The 19,163-nt window shown below is 37.7% G+C and overlaps 1 protein-coding gene across 2 annotated transcripts; it reads right to left on the bottom strand.

Moving 5' to 3' along the window:
- Positions 1 to 6,410: 6,410 nt before the first annotated feature.
- Positions 6,411 to 18,280, bottom strand: TTC32 (tetratricopeptide repeat domain 32). Of its 2 annotated transcripts, none has more exons than XM_001138097.6 (3): positions 11,364 to 18,280; positions 7,530 to 7,696; positions 6,411 to 6,787 (listed from the first exon to the last, which is right to left on the bottom strand). In XM_001138097.6, exons 1-3 carry the CDS (start codon positions 11,510 to 11,512, stop codon positions 6,648 to 6,650), a joined length of 456 nt encoding a protein of 151 aa, XP_001138097.1. In that variant the 5' UTR covers positions 11,513 to 18,280; the 3' UTR covers positions 6,411 to 6,647. The 2 variants fall into 2 exon arrangements, with proteins under 2 accessions (XP_001138097.1, XP_009440333.1); XM_009442058.5 differs by lacking the exon at positions 11,364 to 18,280 and adding an exon at positions 10,689 to 11,357.
- Positions 18,281 to 19,163: the final 883 nt, after the last annotated feature.

Here is a 19,163-nt window from a genome sequence, read left to right as displayed (position 1 = left end):
TCCCTGCCCTCTCAGAGCTTGCCTTCCAGTGTGGGAAAGACAAAAATAAGAACATGGTTTCGGTAAACAGAAAAAAGATGAGTATGATGGGGATTTGCTATTTTAAAGAGAGTGGTCAGAGAAGGGCCAGGATAAGGCCATGGGGTAAGGCAGGGAGAAAACAGCACATGTAAGTTCCTCAACGTGAGTCTTTGTGAAGACTCTGCTTCTCACTGAGAGAAGGCATGGCACACTCCCAAACCTTCACTCTGGTGGCTGTGTTGAAACTGACTTTGGAGGTAAAACTGACAAAGCAGGAGACTTGCAATACAGAGGGGCTGATGTCTTGGCTTTGGGTGGTAGCGGATGAGATGAAAATTGCTGGAATCGGGATCTGTTTCAAGGTAGGAACCCACAGTGTTTGCCGCTGGGGAGCCACTGGGACCAAGTCTGGCATGAGAGGCGGGACAGTACAGCTGCCATTAGCTGTGCTGGGGGAGGACCAGGAACTCCGTTTGGGATGCTTTAAGTTTGCACAACATCAACTCTGTGATCTTAAAAAGAGCTTTCCAATAAAGTGGAAATAGGTCCAAATAAATGTGGTGCCAAAAGAATATATTCAAAGGTATTCTTGGTACACAGGAGTCAAAATTGCCTAGAGGGAAAAGAGCCACTCAGGTGGTGAACAGAATAGTAATTTTTTCAAGATGTGACTAGCAGCCATAGGAAAGGGAGCCTTTTAACCCTTCGTTTCTAGTTATTCTGGCTAAAAATGGTTAGCTGTAGAGAAAAATATGAAAGGCGGGGGGTCTTTTTATTTATACCTCCTGTACTGTTTTAATTTTTATTACCATAGCCATGTATTAATTGTATATCAAGAAATTGGCAAGCACTTTTCATGCGGCTTTAAAAATTATGTGTCAAAGCAGAATAAGGTAGACTTCTAAGTTCTTACACAAAAGAATGTTCAAAATAAGTGATTTAAGTTACCGAATAATATGTATACCATAATTCTGCGCATGTATCTGCATACATGTGCCCATGTATTTGTACAAAGAAAAAGGCCTAGAAGGATAGACAGGAACTGCTTTTTACCTTATATTCTGCAGGTTTGCCACTTTTAAAAGGAGTACTTTTTGCATGTGTTTAAATTGAATGTGATGGCCTTCCCTCTACTTCGCTTCAGCCAGAGCTCAAGCCTCCACACACTCCAAACAAGAATTGTTGAATAGTTTGAAGAAATAGGTGGGCCTGGCACGGTAGCTCACGCCTGTAATCCCAGCACTTTGTAAGGACGAGGCAGGCGGATCATGAGGTCAGGAGTTTGAGACCAGCCTGACCAACATGGTGAAACCCGGTATCTACTAAAAATACAAAAATGAGTTGGGCTTGGCGGCACACGCCTGTAATCCCAGCTACTCAGGAGGCTGAGGCAGGAGAATCCCTTGAACCCAGGAGGTGGAGGTTGCAGTGAGCTGAGATCACGCCACTGCACTCTAGCCTGGGCAACAGAGCGAGACTCTGTCTCAAAAAAAAAAAAAAAAAAAAAAAGCAACAGAAAAAAAAAACTGAAGCTTTTCAGTCCCCCTTGGCTTTTATTCCTGCTAGAAATAATGTGACTATGTAATAATAAATTCTACTTAAGGGTTGTATTAGTCCGTTTTCACACTGCTATAAGGAACTGCCCCAGACTGGGTAATTTATAAAGGAAAGAGGTTTAATTGACTCACAGTTCAGCATGGCTGGGAAGGCCACAGGAAACTTGCAATCACGGCAGAAGGGGAAGCAAGGCACCTTCCTCACAAGGCAGTAGGAAGAATGACAGAAGGAGGAACTTGCCAAACCCTTAAAAACCATCAGATCTCGTGAGAACTCACTCACTATCACGAGAACAGCATCGGGGAAACCGCTCCATGATTCAATTACCTCCACCTGGTCTCTCCCTTGACACGTGGGGATTATGGGGATTACAATTCAAGATGAGATTTTGGGTGGCGACACAGCCAAACCATACCAAGGGTTTTTTGTTGTTTCTTCAGTAGTAGGGCCAAAATGTTTTTTAAAGTTAAGCATGATTCTTATAAGAATATAGAATGAAAACGTGAAAAATGTTTAACTCATTAATAGAGAACCGCCAGAGTGGTAAAAGAGCATTAGAATAACTGAGTGCTTATGGCCCATGAAGAAAGAATTTGGGAATAAAGTTGCTAGGTTAAATACAAAACTGGTTAACGTTCTTCAGGGCAATATAGCCAAAACTTTTGGGGTTATCTTTTCTACCAGACAGAGTTCATTTGCATCTCCTCTGGACAAAAATCTGCAAGTTACATGCAACCTCTCAGAGTCTGGGCCCTAATCAAGAGTAAATAGAAAATCAAAGAAAGGCACACACATGGCCCCCCAAAAGAATTAAACAGTCGTTGAGTGGGTCTGCTGGGATGATATTGAAATGCCATGCAAATCCTTTTGCCTTATTTCTACGTATTGGATGCTTTTTTTGACATAAGATAAAAATTTACATATTGGCAGCTGTAGCTATCTAGTTTCCAAATGGAGTTTGCTCTTAAAATTAATCTGTTTTTCACCATCTTTTGTGTCTGTTTTTAATAAGAAAAATGACCACCAAGCAATGTGGGCATTGCAATAACATTCCATTATTTAAAAACATACTTTAGTATTATTCTGATACTCCTTTGCTGGGTACTAAAACATTTTATGAGCAATTTAAATTTTTTATCAGGACCAAAAAAAAAAAAAAAAAAAAGTCCACATATCTGCTGTGAGTTGATGCCAGCAGCAAAAACATTGATACTTACTGCAGTTTCAAATATTTATATGGATTTTGGACACAACCTTGCACAAGTTACTCAATTTCTTAGCTTCATCCTCTATGCAGAATAAGACCTTCACTAAACTGCTGTATTTATGATTTTGTGATGACACATATAAACCTGGGATTACACTGTTGTGTTCCTATTTTACTTTTATATCCACATTCATAATTTCAGTTTTGGGGCTTCCTTACAGGTTGCTTGTTTTATAATTCGTCTTGCTACATGACGTGTTCTTTTACCTTCTTGTGATTTTAAAAAGGATAAACTATGTGTTTTAATTGTATCAATTGCTTTGTTTTTCCAAAAACAGAAATTAGACTATACTTATCCTTCTTTCCTTTCTGTAGAGTGAAATGGTGTCCTTTGAAGTCCCTTAACATTAGATTTGAAATTTAACAAATCTCACTCTCCCTCTCTTACCAACTGCCATTTTAAATTATGGGCATTCTGTTCTCACAATTTACTGTCACATTTTTTAGAAACACAGAAAACACCAAAATGTGAATTTATATAGAAATTGTTAAAATTACACACCTAGTTTAAATAGCAAATATTCAGTCAACTTTTCACTATGCTCCTGAAAAGCTATTACACGTTTGTCAACAATTTGTTTAGCGTAGCAATATGTTAACCTAAACACACTAAATTCAGCATCCATTTCAGGCAGAGATAAGCCGTCTGATTTACTCAACACATTTCTAGTTAGCATCACATGAGACAAAGTGGAATCATGCGACATATTTGAATGAAGCCAGAAGCAGCACTTTTTAGGACTCTTAGATCTGTTTTGTGCATGAGCTGTTGTTTTTGAAACATTCTCATGTTTAGTCATTAATTTGCATAAAATTTTTTCTGTGTTGTAACTTTAAGCGCAGTTTGCATGCAAGACCAGGATACCCAAAAACCTTGAAAAAATGGTGCAGCAACTCTGAATATACTTTCAAACCATTGAACTGTACACTTTAAATGGGTGAACTACATGATATGTGAATTATTCTCAATAAAACAAAAAACTAGCATAGTAAACATTCATGCTAAGCCTAGGCAATGTGGTGAAACCCTATCTCTACAAAATATATAAAAATCAGCTGGGCATGATGGCGCATGCCTATAGTCCAAGCTACTTAGGAGGCTGAGGTGGGAGGATCACCTGAGCCCAGGGAGGTCAAGGCTGCAGTGAGCTGTGATCAAGCTACTGCAATCCAGCCTGGGCAACAGAGCGAGACCCTGTCTCAAAAAAGAAAAAAAAAAAATGCTATTACGGTTTATATACAAACTGTTTACTTCTGAGTTAAATTTTTAAGGGGGCTAGACTTAGCAGAAAGGGAGACATTGAGACAAGAATCAGTGTAAACGCTGAGTGGTAGGTGGGGTTGAAATATATCATGCCCACGGAGAAAGATTTAAGACCTACAAAATGACAGGGAGCCAAGGCTACATTTAGGATTGAGAGGGTAGAGAAGCCAGTGAAAAACAGAAAACCAAAAAAGACAGAGCAAAAGAGCAAATAGATAATGACTAAAGACTGACTTGGATATCTGCTTTGCTATCATAAAGGGTTTTATTCAGTTCCAAATTTCAGAAAAAAACAAATAGCTCCACACTTTTCAACTACTGTTAGGAGTAATATTCTAAACTCAAAAGTAACTTAAATCCATTTTATCCTATCTTACCTCACTTTGTGAAAGAGAAACCTTATAACAAACCACAATTCTTTTGTTTTTACAAAGGAAAAAATTAGAAAACATAGTTACTTTTCTAGAAGAAAAAGGAAATAACGAATACTGAAATGTGGGAAATATGAACGGTAATGAATATCTTTTAAGGTAAATATCCAAGGTATTATTTGGTCAATCAGAAACTTAGAATCTGAATAATGCCTAAAGTTTCAACGCTAAACAAGGTAAATGAATTATTCTTTATTTCCAGTAACAAGACAAGAGAAAATGAGTGCCTGGGTCTACAATCAGCAACTGCTGATTCTGAACTTCAGTGACTTTTTTTTTTCTGATAAAGAATGAAGAAATTTTGAATATAATCTAACAAACCACACGAAAATGTAAAACAATTTTTCCTTTTCATATTCCATCTGATCCCAGTCAAGAGTAAAGAGAATATGAGTCAAGAGAAAATAAAATTAAACATTAAGCATTTGCTTCTCTGGGTGGAATGGCTTAAAGCTTTCCCTCCCAAGGTCTAGGAAACTTGCTCTTTTAAAAAAAGTTTTCCTAAGAAGGATTTTTCTACATTTTAATGCAATTTTAGAATTTTTTTTAGATTTCCAACAAATATAACCCATTTTGGAAAGTGTGAATAATTCCAGAAACAGAGACTTTGTTTCTGGGCCATGAAACTTAATTTCCTCTTAATATTCACTTACCTACAGCCCAAACTCTCCATGTATTTTGCCAGATATTACTTATGAGCTACAAACAGGGCAATTACTTTTTCTGCTTCATGAGGTTACTCATACACACACAAAAAAAGCATTTTAAGGCTGCTGCTGCTGATTGCATCTGAGGCCACAGAAGTTACCCTGCGCCTTCCTCTGAAGACACGAAGCAAAGACACTTTCCTTTCTCCTGATTCGGGTAATTTCCACCACAGAACAGCTTTTCCATAGCAGTAATAAACTAGTTTGGGAGATCTGAGATGCAGGGTCTAAATCTTTGGAAGCCAAACAACAATAAAATACAAAAAATGTAGATGGCATATGGCTGGTGTTAGTCTGTTTTCCCTTCAAGTTCTTCCCGGTTTTTGATAGCCTCATAAGGGCCTAATTGTTGGCAGCACCAAAATAAAAGATTTTTAAACTTTATACTTACTAAGTGCTTTTTGTCATTTCCTCACCTCTCTATACATTCCTACCTGATCACCAAATTATTATGGAGATTTGAACAGTGCTTGGCTTATAGTATTCCGTAAATGTTGATAACAATTGTCATTATCCAGAGACAGAAAATGTGTTCAATATTTAAATCTTAACCTATTTTTATCAATGATTACTTGAGAAAATCAAGTGTAATTCAAGCTGAACTCTTTCAAATTGTTCTCTTGTAGGACATGTTTATTTTTAAGCCTAAATGTTATGTCTCTCTAGCCTAGCTATATAAAATAGCCTTTCTCTCAAAGCCAATGCTAGGGCAAGAAAATGGACAGGGGACTAGATTAAAAGAACTGAGAGAAACATAAAAAAAAAAATGCAATTGAAACCTGATTGGCACTAGATCCAAATAAAAATCTACACACTTTGGAATATGGGCTGGATATGGCTGACATTACAGAATTATTCATTTGATTAGGTATTATAATGGTATTGTGGTTAGAAAGGAGGATGTCTTCAATCTTAGAAAATGTAGGCTGAAATATTTAGGGGCAAAGTACTGTGACCTCGTCACCTTACTTTCAAATGTTTCAGCAAAAAGTTATATATTTAAATAGAAAAAGCAAATGTGGCACAATATTAACAACTCATGAATTTAACTGAAGAGTTTATTATACTTTCAACTTTTCTGCAGATGTAACATTTTTTAAATAAAAAGTTGAGAATAAAAAAATCATAAAAATAGTTTTGCTGAAGAAAACATCACACATTCCTTTTTACTATAATATTTAATATAATAATATACACTTATACATTGGTATTATTTACACTTCATTAAAAAAACCCATTCAACCTGAAATTAACTACCTTAAACACACTATTTAACTTTCAGTGCTAATGTATTAATTTCTTAAATATAAATCAAAATAGCTCAATATCTACTTTAAATTACTGATAACTAGATGCAGATGTAAGGATCATGAATCAATACTTCCATTAAGTTAAAAATATCAATAATTTTTTGCAACATTTCTTCTTTGTTTTTCTTCTTTGTCTAGAATAGTCTGTTTTAAGCTCAAAGTAGCATCTTGAAATCCAGGATTTAAGTCTAAGACCTTCTTGAAATCTTCCAAAGCATCATCAAAATATCCTGTACCAGAACCCAAAAAATGGAAAAGAGAAAAGAAACTGAGTATTTCTATATATTATTCATGGAAAAGCTTTGATACATGTACTTTTGCTTTTATATTTATGAGCTTTCAGTCACTTCTAGTAAAGGAATTTTTTTATCTTAATAATATAGAGATGTGTATATCAAAGTAATTTTGTGTGTCCTTAGGGAATAATACACCTAAAATTAGCTATGGGTTTATTTATTGAGATTTAACAGGTAAATATTATCAATCATCTTAAAATTTTAATAAAACTGTATCACCTGTTTTACATAATTGCAGTAAAATTAAGAAACAGGAACTAATTTTCTTTTTGACACTTTAAATGAAGAAACAGTACCTATGGTCCCTTTAATCCAAGAATCTAAACTTCACTTTCTATTGTCTTGTGTGTCTTCAAAGATTTTAACTCAGAAAAGTTTCACAGGTGAACATCTGAATTGCCCTCATTTCACAGCTGGGAATGCACAAGCACAAAGTAATGGGGTCACCCCGGCTCCTGCGCCCAGGTCCAATTCCCACCCCAGTGCTCTGCTGTGATCTATAACGCCTATCAAAAGCCTAAAATAAACTCAGGGACACTTCCTTTGTTCCAAGCTCTAAACCTAAATTTCATAGAACTTTAAAATTTGATTACCACGTTAGTTTTACAACATTTGAAAGCTCTGAAATAACAGAATACAGTCAATGACAAAACTCAAAAAGAAAAAAAAATCTTACCCAGCCTATACAGTATCAACCCTCTGTTGTAATATGGAACTTCAAAATTGGGTTGGACTTCTATGGCAGATGTGTAGTCATCCATGGCTTCATAAAAATCAACCCTGAAGTACTTGATTTGCCCCCTGTTGTTATATGCAGTAGCCAAATCCTCAGGGCTGCATTTGCTTTAAACAAAAAGTTCACATTAAAAACACCGTGTTACCAAATTCCTCTCATTTCCACTTTCATTCTCTTTTGGGTATTGTCAAACTTCACAGCCTATAACATGCAGCATCAACACTGAAAATCCAAGCTGAAGAAAAAACGTACAAATAAAGAGCTAAAATCAATTTTTGTTTAACCCTGTTATCTACTTTTGCAGGGTTATACCACTGCAACGTCAACCTGAAAAGCATACTAACTTTACAGTGTGTTCACTGCCAACTTGTTCTGCTGAATATAACATTAAAATGATTGTTCATTTTTCTAAGCACACACCAGCAGGGCAAAGAAGACAGAACAGATAAATACTAAGCAAAGAGGGAAAGCCAGCCCAAAGCCCGAGTTTGCTATGGACATGTCACAATGTGAATCAATTTCATTCTCAAATTTTTAAGTGATCTTAAAACAATGAGATTTGAAATCATTTTCCACCAATAAAAAACTAAAGTTAACGCTAAGTGAAAATTCAACATGCTATGATCCCCAGGAAGTTATCTCTGGGGACAGAGTTGCCCTCCCTCCAGCCTCAGCTGGCATCCTCCCCAATGCCAGGCTGGCTTCCTGCTAGGAGGGAGGGCTCCTTTAGACCCCCTCAGGGCTCCAGTCAGTTTGGATGTCCTTTGTGCAGAACTGGCTCTGCACCTGAGGGAACTAGAGGTTGCCCAAAGAGCTTTAAATTAGCAGCCATTCCTGGGCTGTACAGCCAGGTAGCTCTGACCAGCCACCAGCTCAACAGGTCACAGCCTCTGGCTGCCCTGAACCTTTCTCTGCACAGGACAAATAGTCTGCACAGAGAACATTAGTGCCTCTGCTCTCAGTCAGGGATGATTGTTTCCCTTTCTTTTTTCCCAAAGCAATTCTCAAATTAGAACCAAACAGAGAATTCATCTGTCACTTCTTTGTAATACCCCGTAGTAAAAAGTATAGTCCTCCGAAAATATCTGTGAATGCAGTTAGTGTAAATAAAAGCTACTTCTCTTAATATCTTGATCCTTGAGATTTCAGACAGGGACTGTAACTATTGCTACCCTAAGAGGCACTCACAGCCCAAGGGCCTCCTTCAAACCAAGTTTGCTAACGATGGAGAGGAACTGTCGCAATTTTAGAAAATGTCTATTCTATGAGCTGTGATGGAGACTGGGTGTAAGGATACTTCTGGATGCCACTAAGCACCCCCGTTAAAACCTAGATTACAAGACGGTACCACTCCCCTTCACCTATGTGTGACATGACACTAGTTGAACTGCTCCCAGTAGAGAGTTTGAAGAAAAAAGCAATCTCAGGATGCCAGTAAGGTTTTAGTCATTAAATCGAAGTTTCAAAATTATTGTTATATGTTTTTAATACTAATTATATATTCGTAATGTAGAGAATCATAAAATGTTAGATTTAGAATTAGATCTCATTAAATCAAATTCTAAAATCGTTTTCATGTGGAAATTTTGTTTCATATTTTAAAGAAATGGACTAACAGTTGAAGCCGAAATTTGCTATATTAAAATTTTTGTAATGATAGTATTTATTATAATGGAATTCATTCAAGTTACCCAACCCAAATGTGAATTTTTAGGATTTGCTAACTTTCGCAAAAAAAAAAATACATATTTTTTATATATATAAAGTGTGTGTATATATATTTTTTATATATAAAGTGTGTGTATATATATATACACACACTTTGGAAATTAGGTTTATGACTAAAGCTATACTTCAGATATTAAAAGAAAACGTCACAAACCATTCAGAATGAAAGGCATTCAAAAATTGCAAATATTGTTTCAAAATGATTTAGTGACCCAATACTTAGAAAATAAATGTAAGCTCCAAAAGATAAATTGAAGGGGAAAAGGTGAAATGACAGAATTCAGTTTCAATCCATGAGTTCCTAAAATTTTATCAAAAGCTTATTTTACAGATGAAAAACTGAGGCTGAGACATTAGCCATGTGGCAGTGCCAAGACTGGAATTCAGGCATGATGAACTCCCTTCTACTGTGCTATGACAAACTGTCTTTCCTGTGCTGGTAAGGCATAGCTATTATATATGCTACAGACACTTGTGTTCTTAGGCTGAGAGGTGCAAAGAAGGAAGAATAACAAGACTAGACAGCAACAGCATACCTGATGCTGACGAATACTTTTTAAAATCTACTAGGTAAGTCTACTCTTAGAGCTTGAAACATGAATAGTTTCGATTTCTATGTTTACTTATCTTTTTTATGAGGGAGGTGCACTGAGGAAAGTAGATGGTATCATCTTATTGCCTGTTCAGAAACTTCTATTATTATTCTTGTGTGTTATTGAAATGAGAAGGCAATTTTATCTTTCTGGTTTAATTCCATGTAAGTGTAACAAACAGGGTAAGAATCAAGTCCTTAGTGTTTAGTTAAGCCTCATACAAAAGACAAGCTGGCATCCTGTCCAGAAAACTCAAAACCACAACAGACAACTCACAACTATTCAAAAAGCTGTTCAACCAACCTCTCTGTTCTTTTCTCATCCTGATCCACTCCATACCATCAACAAGCCCATTCAAGGCAAGACTTGGAGTAAAAACAAATGCTACACATCCAGGCACAAGCCGAAAAGATGCTTTGGGCAAGCAGACAGTAACAGGTGACGCCGCTCACATCAGAGAAAGTCAGCGAATCGTTATGTGCTTCCTGGTGAAAGTACACACACCCACCTAAAAAGTATTCTTGCCATCATATTGAATCTGAATTCAATTGGATCAAACCTCAAGGTTTAACCACCAATTCACAGCAATATGAGACAGATGACCACATTAAATGACAGAAGAGATTCAGTCAGCAAGTCCAAAACACGGAAATTCAAAGGACACAAGAATCGGTTTCCTCAACAAATAAAGAGGGGAAGGTGGAGAAGAGACTTAAAAAGACTTGATGTGTATCCTGACTTGAACTAACTGCGAAAAGCGAACCAAAGAACAAAACACCTTATTAGTCGATCAGAATGGTTCCAACACTGACGACTTGATATTAAGTAACTGTGTGATGATGACATGGTGGTTCCTTCTGAAACATCCATGGATGAATACAATAGGTAAACTGATAATGCTTAAACCAAGTGATAAACACCTAGACGTTCGTTATGCTCTCTTCCACATATTTAAACGTTTTTCACAAGTGAAAAACACCACCAAGAGCCTGCGCTGTGACACTGAGATGGGAGTCGCGGTACTGTGGCCCTACGCAGCCGTGACCCCTTCCCTTCCCAGGTCGCGGATTTCCCGCCAGCTAAAATCACGAGTGGAAAATTCCTATCTGTCCTAAGTCTCTGGGTGCGAATGACGAACGTGGAAGGAGAGACGGCGGGGTGAGAGGCGGCGGCCCGCGCCCGAGGATCGCGCAGAGGGCTTGGTTCCCGGAATCTCCCCGCACCGTCGCGGCAGCTGGCTCCTCACGGGTGGGCTTCTCCCCGCGTTCTCCGCCGCCCTCGTCCTAGGCCTCGCCTAGGCCTTTCTAGAAAGACGAACGTCCGCCCGCTCAGTCCTAGTGCTGGGTTATAACAAGCGCCGACCGTGAGCTCCAGAGGCGAAGACAGGAGCCCAAACAACCCCAACGTCGCCTCCACCCGGGGTCGCCGCGGCCCCAGGTCTCGCGATAGTTACCTCCCGGGACTCTCGTCGCTAGAGGCCGCGCAAGCGCACTGGCGAATGTAAGCGGAGTACAGTGCCTCGGCCTCCGCGTACTCTCCATTGTTGAAATGAGCCTGGGCGAGTGTTAGGGTTGCGTGGCTTTCTTGCCGCTGTCCTTCCATAGCAGCCAAGGCCTAGTTTTCGGTGTAGAATGGGGGTTGACCTCCGAGCGGTTAGAGGTGGCACCACAAAGCCACTTCCACACCCTAGAATCTACCTTGACAGCCAACCTTGGCGCTAGGTTTGTGCCTTATGGGGATCCGTCGTCTCGCGAGATAACGGTTCCGCTGCTGGCGGGGCGTTTGCAGTGGCCCCTGTGAACTATGTTTCTGCCGTTACCAGTGTTGGACCCGCCTTCCTCTTTTTCTTAGAAAAGGCGCGGATGCGTGGTCGCAAACTGATTTCCAAGTCCGTTGTCTGATGCTGCGAGACACTATCCGTTTGTTACAGCGAATTGGGGGCCGATGACGCTGGAGGTGGAAGAAGCCGCGGTTCTGTTTCTTAATGGCGAATTAGCCTGCGGACTTCCTGTCATTCCCTTGCCTTTTAGCGTCCCGACTTAGCAAAACTCCGCGTTTAGGGTGTTCTGAGTAGGCTTTGTCTACCCTGAAACGCTTTGTGTCGACATTCCACCAGGTCTGTTCCACGGTCCAAACTTCTCTACCTTTTTTGACCCTCTAGAATTGTGTTACGATTAGTAGTATATTGTGTCGAGAGTCTGGGATCTTTGATGTTAGTTATATTCCCTGGCTGTTTATGCCAAAGGGAAATCCAAATAGTAATTTATTACGTACATTACGTATAATTCAAATTAAAATTTTGTAAGAACAGTTGCCAGCCACGCTACCCTACATGCCTGCTGTGTATCGTCTCGGCGTCCCTCAATTCTGTTTTGCTTCCCAAAGTACTTGAGCCCTTTCCGTCATAAAAAGTAAAGATGAAAAATATATTTGGAGCATGATACTTACATGCGGAAGTCTTAACAGGACATAAATTGTGTGCTTTTGGCTGCTTTCATTAGATTTTTAATTTTTTCCTTTTACCACCACTGAAAAAAATACAAATACAGTGGATTAAGGTTAAATTAAAAAGCACTAGTAGAAATTAAAAGATTGCAAGACTACAAAAAAGTAAACTGGCATTTCTGGTGTAAGCAAATAGACAGCTCAATAGAACAAAAGCCCAGAAACATACCGCAAATAGGCTGTATTTTGTAAAAGACATGTAACATATATGGGGAAAGGACAGATTATTCAAATGAGTGCTATTGGGAGGATTAGTTAACCATTTGGGGAAAAAAACATTTAAGCATTTAAGCTCCCAATTGACATAATATTCATTCCAGGTGAATTAAAAGATTAAATAAATAAGATAAAAAGCTTTTTTTTTCAGTTCCCATTTATTTTTGCCTCTTGGAGCAATGTCATCTTTTCAATATGAAAAAAACAAAACAAAAAATAAATCTGAAGTACAGGATAGAACAAAACCAAGTGTGTTGGGGGAAGCAACAGCAAAGGGAAGACAAGATGTTGCCAAAAAAATGGGGGGATTCCCCTCTCCTCTGGGGAATGACTCAAACACTGATGTGGCAGCGTACACTATTCTACATAAAGCCAGGGATGTTAATCCTTTTGGGGGATAAGAAAAAGTGGAGATGGCCAGGCTCTGTGGCTCATGCCTGTAATCCCAGCACTTTGGGAGGCCTAGGCGGGCAGATCACCTGAGGACAGGAGTTCGATAACAGCCTGGCCAACATGGCAAAACCCCGTCTCTACTAAAAATGCAAAAAATTAGCTGGGCGTGGTGGCGGGTGCCTGTAATCCCAGCTACTCATGAGGCTGAGGCACAAGAATCCCTTCTGGGTGGAAGTGGTTGGCAGTGAGCTAATTTTTGTATTTTTTGTGGTGATGGGTTTCCCCATGTTGTCCAGGCTGATCTCCAACTCCTGGGTTCAAGACATCTGCCCACCTCAGCCTCCCAAAGTGCTAAGACTACAGGCATGAGCCACCGCACCTGACTAGAAGTTTTGCTTTGTTCTGTTCAAGGAATAACAGGAATATTTATGTGTCTAAAAAGCAGTGATCTAAGAGGAAAATAGCAGGATATGTAATGGAAATTGGGGATTTGGGAAGGGGGTTTCTAAATAGGAGTAAGATTCTTAACCTTTTTTGTGCTATGGCACCTTTACAAGTGTGGTGAAGCCTATGTCGTTTCAATGTTTTCAAGTGTTTTTAAAACATAGGATTACAAAGGAAAGCAATTACATTAAAAAACAGTTGGAATATTAACAGATTTATTAAAAAGTAAAACATTTATTAACATTAAATATCAAGAACAAATGGCAAACACAAAACTAGCAGAGGAAGAAAATAATAAAAGATCAAAACACAGATAAAACAAAAATGGAATCAACAAAACCAAAAGTTGGTTCTTAAAAAGATTATAAAAGTTAATAAAACTTGAGCTAAATTGACTATGAGAAAGGAAAAGACTCAGATTACTAAAATCAGAAATGAAAATGGGAACATTACCATCAATTCTACAGAAATAAAGAGGATTATAAGAGAGTACTATGAACAATTGTATGCTGAAAAATGGGAGAAACTACATGAAATGAGCAAATGCCTAGAAACAAAAAACCTACGAAGATTGTATCATGAAGAAATAGAAAATATGAATAGACGTGTGTATTAGTCTGTTCTCACACTGCTAATAAAGACGTACCCAAGACTGGGTAATTTTTTTGTTTTTAAGAAAAAAGAGGTTTAATGGACTCACAGTTCCACGTGGATGGGGAGGCCTTATAATCATGGCAGAAGGCAAACAGCACGTCTTACATGGCAGCAGGCAAGAGAGAATGAGAGAACAGTGAAGGGGGAAATCCCTTATAAAACCATAAGATTTTGTGAGACTTAGTCACTACCATGAGAAGAGTATGGGGGAAACTGCCCCCATGATTCAGTTTTATCTCCCACCGGCTCCCTCCCACAACATGTGGGAATTATGGGAGCTACAATTCAAGATGAGATTTGGGTGAGGACACAGACAAACCATATCAACCTGTAACTTGTAAGGAGATTCAATCAGTAATCTAAAAATAACCTCTTGACAAAGAAAAGCCCTGGACCTGATGGCTTCACTGATGAATTCTACTAAATGTTTAAGGAAGAACCAACACCAGTCCTTCTTAAGATTCCATTTAAAAAATGGTTATAACTAATGAATTCAGCAAGGTAGGAGGATATGAAATCAACATGCAAAAATCAGTTGCATTTTTATTCACTAACAATGAAGCTATCCAAAAATGAAATTAAGAAAACAATTCCAGCCAGGCATGGTGGCTCACACCTGTAATCCCAACACTTTTGGAGGCCAAGGTGGATGGATCACTTGAGGTCAGGAGTTCGAGACCAGCCTGGCCAACATGGCAAAACCCTGTATCTATGAAAAATACAAAATTTAGCCTGTGGTGGCAGGCACCTGTAATCCCAGTTACTCAGGGGGTGAGGCAGGAGACTCACTTGAACCTGGGAAGTGGAGGTTGCAGGGAGCCAAGATTGTGCCTTGCACCACTGCACTCCAGCCTGGGCAACAGAGCAAGACTCTGTCTCAAAAAAGAAAAGAAAACAATTCCGTTTACAGTAACATCAAAAAGAAAAAAATATTTAGGAATTAACAAAGAAAGTAAAAGATGTGTACAATTAAAACTATAAAACATTGCTAAAAGAAATTAAAGACATAAATGGAAAGACATGTACATGGATTAGAAGACAATATTGTTTAGATGTTAATATTATATAAATCAATCTTCAGATTCTATGGAATCCTTATCAAAATCCCAATGATGTTTCTGCAGAAATAGAAAACTCCATCCTCAAATTCATATGGAATTACAAGGGCTCCCAAATAGCCAAAACAATTTTGGAAAAAGAACAAAGTTTAAGGACTCACTTCCTGATTTCAAAACTTACTGCAAAGCTACATTACCCAAAACAAGTGTGTTATTGGCATAAAGACAGTTTTTTAAACAAATGGTGCTAGGAAAATTGGATATCCACTACAAAAGAATGAAGCTGGACTCTTACACCATATACAAAAATTAAAATAGATCATGACCTAAATATAAGAACTAAAATTACAAACTCTTAGGAAATACCTATGGCAAAAGCTTAACAACACTGAATTTGGCAATGATTTTGTGAATATGACATCAATGGCACAGGCAACAAAAGAAAAAACTACACAAATTGGGCTTGACAAGAATTTAAAAACCTTTGTGCATGAAAAGACACTATCAGAGTAAAAAACAAAATATTTACAAGTCATATATCTGATAAGGGATTAATACCCAGAATATATAAAGAACTTCCAAAAACAACAATAAAGCAAACAATCCAATGCAGAAATGGGCAAAGGATTTGAACAGACTTTTCTCTAAAGAAGATACACATATGGCCAATGAGAACATGAAAAAATGCTCAACGTCACTAATAATTAGGGAAATGCAAATCGAAACTACAATCAAATACCACTTCTCACCACTCCAGTAGGATGGAAACTATTAAGAAGAAATAAGTGTTGGTGAGGATGTGAAGAAACTGGAATCTTTGTGCACTATTGATGAGAATGTAAAATGGTGCAACCACATGGTGTGACACTTCTTCAAATACTAAGAATAACCATTTGATTCAGCAATTTCACCTCTAAGTATATACCCAAAATATCTGACAGCATGGTATTAAAGAGATATTTACACATCCAGGTTCATAGCGGTATTGTTCACACTAGGTAAAAGGTGGAAGCAATCCAAGTGTCTATCAACAGATGAGTGGATAAGCGAAATATGGTATACTCATACAATGGAATATTATTCAGTCTTAAAAAGAACAAATTCTGCCACGTGCTACAACGTGGATGAAACTTGAGGACATTACATGAAGTGAATTAAGCCAGCCACAAAAAGACTGAATGATTCCATTTTTATGAGGTACCCAGAGTAGTCAAATTCACAGAGAAAGAAAGTAGAATGTGATTGCCAGGGACAGCTTTAAGGGGGATAGGGAGTTATTGTTCAATGAGCATACAGTTTCAGTTTTGCAAGATAAAGAATCCTGAAGATGGATGGATGGATGGTGGTGGTGGTGGTGGTTGTGGTGGAATATGAACAATATGAATGTACTTAATAAATATAGTTAATGCCACTTTAACTGTACACTTAAAAATGATTAAGATAGGCAAGGTGCAGGGTCTCATGCCTGTAATCCCAGCACTTTGGGAAGCTGAGGTGGGAGGATCACTGTGCTCAGGGGTTTGAGGCTGCAGTGAGCTATGATTGTGCCACTACACTCCAGCCTGGGTGACAGAGCTAGACCACGTCTTGTAAAAAATTTTAAAAAAAAATTAAAAATGATTAAGATAGTAAATTTTATGCTATGTCTATTTCATCACATAAAAAATAGGGAAAAATCAAGTGGCAAGTGTGTTTTCTGTAAAAGATCGTTGCAACAACATTGCATTGAAGTCATTATTACTGTATTTCTATTAATTGATTTTGTTGCATCCACTGCAGTTTCTGCTTTATAAAGGTGGTTGCTACGAGCATAGATATTAGGTGTTATATCTATGTCTACAGATACTCTTACATGTTACATTGTCACTGTGAATAGCAGTTTTTAGCATTATCAAGTATTCTTGCTTGTAGTACTTAACTCACCACATCAACAAATTGAAGAAAAATCTCAACAGATGTAGAAAATGCAGTTAATAAAATTCAACTCCTTAGCAAACTAGGACAAGAAGACATACTTATTAAAACCTACCGACAAAATGTCTACAGAAAATATAATAAGCAATGATTTCTTAAAATATTGAAAAATTTCCTTTGAGATTAAGAATAAGACAAGAATGCCCAGTATCATCACTTTAATTATTCAGCATTGTATTGGGTATCCTAGCCAGTGCAATAAGATGATAAAAAGAAGTGAAAGACATGACAATTGAGAAGTATTTTTTTTAAAAAAAGCAGTCATTAAACATGGTTATATAGTTGTATATGTAGAAAAGAAGTGCAAAGGACTGAGAGTGACAAAACATTTTTGAAGAAGAAAAACAAAGTAGGACTTGTACCAGATAGCAGGACCTATTTTAAAAACTATAATAACTGAGACATTCTGCTTTGGGCCAAAGAAAGACAAACAGATCAATGGAACAGAAAAAGAAATCAGAAATTGTTACCTACATATATGGACTTGATTTTTTTCCCATATAATTGCACATCAGTGTGGAAAGGGTGGACTTCAATCAGCTGGAGGTATCATTGACATTAATTTCTTTTAACTTTAGAGAAATCTCTTAGGAGCTGATATCTCTCAGCATAAAGACATAATACAACAATTTATTCAGTCTCACCTCAGTTTCTTTTTCTTCTGTTAAATTCAACTAAAATAGAAATCTCTTAGTAAAAAAATAAAACTACCAATGTTAAATGGGCAATTTGATGAGTTTTAACAAATGTGGAGTCATGTAATCATCACCAAAACCAAGATATGGAACATTTCTATCATCCCACAATGCTCCTTTGTATACCTTTGAAGTCAATCACCTACCCTTCTCCCTGATCTCAGGCACTACTTTCTATGATTTTGTCTTTTCTGGAATTTCATATAAATAACATCATACAGTATGCTGTCTTCTATATCTGGCTTCTTGCACGTAGCACAATGCTTTTAAGATTCATCTATGTTGTTACTTGTGTCAGTTCATTCCTTTTTATTTCTGAGTAGTATTTCATTGTGTGGATAGTCCACAATTTGTTTATACATTCACATATTAATGGATATTTGGTTTCTTTCCAGTTTCTGTCTACTATAAATAAAACTTATGTACATTTGCATTCAAGTCTTCCTGTAAATGTGTTTTGATTTCTTCTGGGTAAATTCCTAAGAGTGAGATTTCTGGGTTCTATGTTAAGTGTATATTTAAATTTAGAAGAAACTTCCAAACTTTTCCCAAGTGAGTGTACTGTTTTGCATTTCCATCAGCAATGTATGAGGGTTTCAGCTGTTCTATACCCTCACCATTTCTCTTGTCAATTTTAGCCATTGTAGTGTGTAGAAGCATCTCATTTTTTCTAAATCTCTCTCAATTTTACTACCTAGAAATTTAAACTGCCAAACAACAAATTAGCTAAATAATTTTGTTTTGTTTTGTTTTTTTGTTTAGACAGAGTCTCGCTTTGTCGCCCAGGCTGGAGTGTAGTGGCACAATCTTGGCTCACTGCAACCTCCGCCTCCCAGGTTCAAGCGATTCTCCCGCCTCAGCCTCCCAGGTAGCTGGGGCTACAGGAACCCGCCACCATGCCTGCCTAATTTTAGTATTTTTAGTAGAGACAGGGTTTCACCATATTGGCCAGGCTGGTCTCAAACTCCCGACCTTGTGATCTGCCTGCCTCGGCTTCCCAAAGCCTTTTAATGTCTACTTTCTTTTAATTTTAAAGAAATCTCTTAAGAACAAATACTGATTTTGGTACGAAGAAACCAATTATACAAATTTCTTCAGTGTCACTTCAGTTTTTTTCATCTCTTACATTCAACTAAAATATTTTATTTATAAAGATCAACTAATTTTACTTTCTCATCTATACCGTTACGTATTTTTGAAAATTTCTGCCATGAACATTTTTGCTTTTTATTTTTTTTAATTATTATTATTTTTTGAGATGGAGTCTTGCTCTGTCACCCAGGCTGGAGTGCAGTGGCACTATCTTGGCTCACT

Source organism: Pan troglodytes, chromosome 12, assembly GCF_028858775.2.
Source record: "Pan troglodytes isolate AG18354 chromosome 12, NHGRI_mPanTro3-v2.0_pri, whole genome shotgun sequence".
Taxonomy (NCBI): domain Eukaryota; kingdom Metazoa; phylum Chordata; class Mammalia; order Primates; family Hominidae; genus Pan; species Pan troglodytes.
Note: the sequence above shows the minus strand (reverse complement) of the source record. Positions and strands in the feature narration are given on the sequence as shown.

Excerpts from the sequence above, each read along its gene's own strand:
- TTC32 (XM_001138097.6), bottom strand. The coding sequence starts at position 11,512 with ATGGAAGGACAGCGGCAAGAAAGCCACGCAACCCTAACACTCGCCCAG. Across the intron at positions 7,697-11,363 it reads AGCGACGAGAGTCCCGGGAG|CAAATGCAGCCCTGAGGATT; the intron begins GTAACTATCGCG and ends TTTTGTTTAAAG. Across the intron at positions 6,788-7,529 it reads GTTGATACTGTATAGGCTGG|GATATTTTGATGATGCTTTG; the intron begins GTAAGATTTTTT and ends GTTCTGGTACAG.